A 5,802-nucleotide genomic window follows, 5' to 3' on the forward strand; every position below is an offset into this window, starting at 1 on the left:
ATGTCATCACTCACAGTATGTGCCTGGGTTAAGCCTGACAAGGACAATGAATTTGTGAAAGGATCCCTCATCAGTTACTGCGAACCGCTCGGAAGCGATTGCAACACATTTTTTGTGCTGCTGCACTCAAATGGATCACGCCTCTTGCTCGTTTATGTCAACTCACAATCCTATCGATTCTCGGGGGCTCCGTTCATAACGTCTCCTTCGCATTTTTGCGTGGTGGTGCACCCATACGAAGTGGGCTACTACATTAACGGTACTGAGCCAATGGATAGAATCGACCGTGAAAATTATATGAATATACCGACTGGCGGAGTGCTGATCTTAGGACAGGATCAAGACGGCAAAATAATCGGAAGGTCGCCAGGACAACCTAAAACTCCCCATCAGGGATTTCGAGGCGAAATTAAAGGTCTTCGTCTGTGGAAAAGAGCTTTGAGCACAGCTGAGATTGTGGATTTGCACCGAGCTGGATGTAACTGTGCTACCTTCAACGAATCCAATTCGATCTTACATGGGCACGTGACTTCTCACTACGATATTTGCAAAGGTTGAGACGATCGCAGTCGAGGTTGAGACGATTTGTTATTGACAGACAAAAGAGTATTGAACATTTTAAATTTTATTAGCGTCTAAGGTTTAATATTTACTGCATATATGCATAGGATTTGATGCGTGATTACATCTTCGGCTTTGCGAAGACACGTGACCAGGATTTAAAAAATCGCAGTAAATAATTTCGAATAAGTATGAGTACCACCATACCAAGATAATTGATAACATTACCCACAGAAAGGATTTCGATGTCTTTCTAATCCAATAATTATACTTCCAATCGTTTGGATCCGTCCTATAAATCGCTATAAGTCTCTTCAAGTCATTGGTTTAGTTTATGTTTCTTTACTTTAACCTGACGTTCTGAGTCGGTATTAAGTCTGTAACAGAGCTGAGCAATGTGCGGCCCGCGACGATATTTTGAGTGGCCTGCGAAAAGTTACTTTGCATGTTATCCCGTGGAATAATATCATTCGCTGTGTAAATATACTGGAAACTAGCTCATTATGAAGCCTGTTAATTTATGTGCCGCCATCGCATGGCCTGCGTACGTCATACCAGTAATTCAGATTCAGAATAAAGCCAATGTGCTGTAACAATTAAAGTCACAAAACGGCACTGTTTCCATTTAGTTTAGTTCAAACCTTATTTGTTGGCATTGCCACATTTACACCACTCTCTGACGTTCCAAATCCCTTATTCGAAAAACAGATCAATCAGTGCTCGTGATTAAACGGTTAACGGCCAGGCATGCATGTCAACAAGAATGGTGAAAATTCCAAGAACTTTCGGAGCACAAATATTTGTTGACTTGAGTCAGGGTGAACCAGTCCTATAATTTGTGGCAAGCAGGTTTCCGTGGAGTAGATTTTGAGTCGGTAGAATGACAAAAAAGATGAAGACAGACACTCGGCTAAGGGAAGGCGAATTTCGGAAACACTGCTAGTTTCCATCGACAACATAGCTATTTCAGCAAGCTGCACACTGCTCGGGAGGCAGCGACCACGATAAGCTTTGTAGTATCCTGAATACATTTTTATGTCTTGATAAAAAAAAACGTGTTTGGAGGTTCAAGAAGAGTTTCAAATGTATCATTTGTTTTTGGGTATTCATGGTGTTTGTCGACTACCAAGGTCATTTACACAAGGCCGATATTCTTCTTATTTTCCGTAGCTGCCGACTGGTAGCACGGCCCACCTCTAGGCTTTTGTAAGACACCGCTGACGTGGATGAGGTGGCGAGGAGGAGCCTAGGTAAACCTCCAACACTTAGGTATCGGAATTCGGAAGTCGACCTCGGTCGGACTCGAACCCGCACCCATTGGTGTTGCAGCCGCGGATTATACCACTGCGCTATCTTGCCACATTCAAATGTATCATGTTTACCATCGTTTTGAATTGTGACGGCGAATAAATATTTTTTTTGTAAATTAATCGTGATTTTCTCATTTCCTAATATCAGTGCGTCCATAAGCGGCATGTAGCATGTATTAACAATGTATTTCCTTTCTCTAAATGTAGAAATACAATTAATACGTCGCAGAATATAGTTAAAACTTTTGACTTGGCCTACAATGTAACATCTGCTTTTAATATGGCCCCATGATGGAAGATAATTGCCCACCCTTAGTCTCTAAGGAAGTTTCGAATAAGTGGCTCTCTTCCACTGGATTAAGCGATGGCTACGCGACGTTGCTCCTTCTCGTTGCCTGTGGCAGTGTGAAACACGGTAATGCTATCACTCCAATAAAAGTCCAAATAATCGATACAGCAGCTACACTACTATACGCAAGTGATCGTGCCTGAACCGTTCTCAGAATCGCTTTCATCGATAGCATGGATAATGGACATGCGCTATCAGAGGCGCTCAGTAACAGAGTACTTCTACTTTTTCAAAGTAGACAGGTAGTTTCCCACTACTTGCAGTAATTCATCATGTAAATGTAATTTTCCGCTATATCTAATTCGTAATAATTTGTTATTTACTTACTTTTCTCGGGTAAAAGTGCTATATTCCTCAAATTAGAGCTAAAGACTGAGGGCTGGTTTCATGTTGTACCAAGAAGAATTTAATTCACACAACAGCAACTAAACCCAGATTTTTTTTCGCGCCTCGCGCAAAGTTGATATGCAGTGACGATCATGCTTTCACACGGTATTTGGTAAATATTAATTTACGGAGCGGGTTGCGTGGTTCCGCTCACAGCGCATTGTCACCCATATGGCATGATTCAACGCATCAAATATGGCTCATCACAATGTTTGAAACTGCCGTTTCGCAATCTAGCATCTACTTATCGTAGCATATTCTTGCAGCACTAAGCGTGTCCTGATCTGGAATAGTGGTATCTGACTTTTTTAAGCGCCAAGTCCCAACATTGGTATGTTTTAGCTTTGAAACTTTCTGGAAAAAAATACATGAAATATGGTGGTGATCAGCAATTAGGCAATAATTTTTTTAATCAGATTAGTTCCGTTCTACAGTATATTGTCTCGTTATCGTTACCTTGTCATTCAATTCTCTTCTGCTCTGCTGCCAGATATCTTGCTTAAAGCCACATTGGTTACCTTAACTTTAATAAACCTTTAGTCATGTTACGACAACGCAATAGTCAGTTTTCGACACTAACTGTGGTGCCTGTTTCAAGTTGGAACATTCAGCACAATACATCAGTTACGTAGGCCTATCTATGAAATACGCAATGCAACTATTTCGAATATGCACTGTAGAAAAACAGTAGCTCGTTGTGTATCAGCAGAAATCCGCAATTTACAATCCTCTTGTAATACTGCGATACATCATACGTTTTGTAATTCCATCGAATGGCTTGACCAGCGAGATAAGTAAGATATATTACAACCGAGAATACATTTGAAACAAATTCTAAATCGCGGCCGTTTCAAGATCCATCAGTCTCCATGACAGATGACATTCCTATCAACGATTACGCCACTGGTGGCGTACGAATTAGAACTATTGAGAGTGAAAATGGCGTCATCTGCGCAATTGCATTCACCGGCTCCGTACAAATGTTTAATTTCAGTTGCGTCCAAAGCTTTATTCCAAAGTTGAAATCCGGTCATCTCACCAAGGAAGCCATGCGAGCGTTCGGACGATGGGTGATTTTGACCAACGACCAGCACGCCACCTCCTCGTATGCTTTTCATGCCCGTAAGGTCACGAGTTATGAGTGTTCCATTAACGTATGAGGTAGTCCAAGATGGGTTCATTGAAATGCACGTATGAGTTTCATAAATGATTCCAGGTAGAATTAAAAACATCGGTCGCCGTCCCGGAACTGCAACACGCAATGTGTTTCCAATCAAATAGATCGTCATGTCGCTATAGCTCTGATTTCCCTTTATCCGGTAGCTAAATATGAAACCATAAACCGGATTGCGATCATGAACCTTCCTCAGCCAAACGCACACAGTAAGTGACGTAATGTTAGGCAATGTATCCTCGTATTGGACGTAATCCAAATGTCCGGTTCTCGGGAATAGGACTTGAGAGACATTGCATCCTGGAATATTTGCAACAAAATGTTCAAATCGGCTAAATTTCGATTTATTCGTTTCAGTCTTGAAACCAAAATAAATATTGTATTTATTTATTTTTCAGCCAAATAATGTCACTATAACACCTGCAAGGGAAGACGAAGGTATTGATTGAAATGACGTGTTGTAACACCTACTATCTCAAAACGAACTGATGCTGCCGGCGAGAGAAACTAAAATAATTGACGTGAACAATAAGTACCTTTACGAATGAACACAGGGCAGCAATGTGTTTTAAACGAAAATATATGTTGGATCGATTGCCATGTTTATTAAGGACCACGAGTCCTGCGCATTTGTCAAACGACAGACATCTCATCACCTGCGACGTTACAATCATTGTCAATTAACCTTTAATTAGTCGTGATCGTATCATTTTGACACATTTCACATCGAATGGGCCTCCTCTCCACCTCATCCGCGTCAGCGGTGTCTTACAAAAGCCTAGAGGTGGGCCGTGCTATAAGTCGGCAGTTACGGAAAATACAAAAGAATATCGGCCTGGTGTAAATGACCATAGTAGTCGAGAAACACCATGAATACCAACAAAACAAAACATCGAATGGGTTTTGATGAAACAACTTGTCTATGTCATCATTGGATAAAGATAGCTTCTGGTCTGTTAAACATGAGTAAATTTGTTTCCTGGATATAGTATTGATAAGCTGAAGTAGGAATTTTGGACGGGACAAAATTACAAACACTAAATTCAAAATCAGAATTTATTTTCCATCACATATGGCTGAAATTACTCCTTCGTTGCAGTTGCAAAAGTATGTCATGGTAACAAAAAATAAAGATACTATGCTGATATCGCAGAAATGATGTGTGTGAACTTTCACGTTGAACTAACGAGTCGTAGCCATAGTCGCGAGTCGGATCGTTTTAGCCATTAGAAGTTAGACTCGCACTTCTCATCGAGTCCCTATTTTGTTAGTGTACGAGTCTTGGTATGGAAACGGAGTAGCTACTTAAAAACTCACTAATTCGTGAATCAGAGCTGAGTCGCGAAGTTCAATTCTGCGGTGTGGGGAGCAGGGCCGGGGTAGCATTTTGAAATCTAACATGATATCGGAATCAAGTTACATAGAAATAGATATCTCGAGAATATGAGTGGTTTCAATGGAAAAAGCGACATAATTCAATTAGAATAAGATCTGTAAACTTATCAGCATCATTAGGACCTGAGATCGTAATTCAGACGTTTTTCTGGGTTTGAGCTTTTTTACTAGAATACCAAATTGCTGCCTAGTTCAGAACTCAATCTCCCAAACTCAATGGTTTCGGATAATATTTTGAAGCACTGCTGGCCTTGTCATACAGTCACTATTTGGATAGCTTACCTGTATGCTTGTAAGCTTTCGAAGTTGTCACTGCGTGACCTTTTATTACTGCAGTTGTTGCCACTGTTGTTGTAGTCGTCGTCCTCGTCGTTGTTGTGGGTAATGTTGCTTTTGTTGTGTTTGCTACGGGCGTATGTCTTGTTGTTGGTAGTGGAGCTGTTACTGTGCTAGTAGGATCCGCATCTAAATCTCGGATTGTTACATCTCCTTCTTTATTCGTCACGCGAGTTTCAACTGATGCTATATTTCCTCCTGCCATTTCAAATACTCTTTCCAGCGCTCGCAAATCCACCGCATCTGCTTAGAAATTTTATCTATTTGAATGATTTGAACAATCGATTCTA

General features: G+C 40.8%; 2 protein-coding genes across 2 annotated transcripts; one reads left to right on the forward strand and one right to left on the reverse strand.

Moving 5' to 3' along the window:
• Positions 1-558, forward strand: LOC145435495 (C-reactive protein-like). The gene has a single exon (XM_080312773.1). The coding sequence runs from the start codon at positions 1-3 to the stop codon at positions 556-558; it is 558 nt and encodes a 185-aa protein (XP_080168899.1).
• A 2,827-nt stretch (positions 559-3,385) lies between these two features.
• LOC145435264 (neuronal pentraxin-2-like) lies at positions 3,386-5,802 on the reverse strand. Its single transcript, XM_080312589.1, has 2 exons — positions 5,459-5,802; positions 3,386-4,081 (listed from the first exon to the last, which is right to left on the reverse strand). The coding sequence occupies exons 1-2, from the start codon at positions 5,715-5,717 to the stop codon at positions 3,468-3,470; spliced, it is 873 nt and encodes a 290-aa protein (XP_080168715.1). The 5' UTR covers positions 5,718-5,802; the 3' UTR covers positions 3,386-3,467.

This window comes from Botryllus schlosseri, chromosome 3, assembly GCF_051294905.1.
Source record: "Botryllus schlosseri isolate E-star chromosome 3, Bs_hap1, whole genome shotgun sequence".
Taxonomy (NCBI): Eukaryota; Metazoa; Chordata; class Ascidiacea; order Stolidobranchia; family Styelidae; genus Botryllus; species Botryllus schlosseri.

What these genes read in the sequence shown, in the direction of transcription:
- LOC145435264 (XM_080312589.1), bottom strand. Translation starts at nt 5,717, where the DNA reads ATGGCAGGAGGAAATATAGCATCAGTTGAAACTCGCGTGACGAATAAA. An exon ending in GAAAGCTTACAAGCATACAG is followed by an intron (nt 4,082 to 5,458) that starts GTAAGCTATCCA and finishes CAAATATTCCAG; the next exon opens with GATGCAATGTCTCTCAAGTC.
- LOC145435495 (XM_080312773.1), top strand. Translation starts at nt 1, where the DNA reads ATGTCATCACTCACAGTATGTGCCTGGGTTAAGCCTGACAAGGACAAT.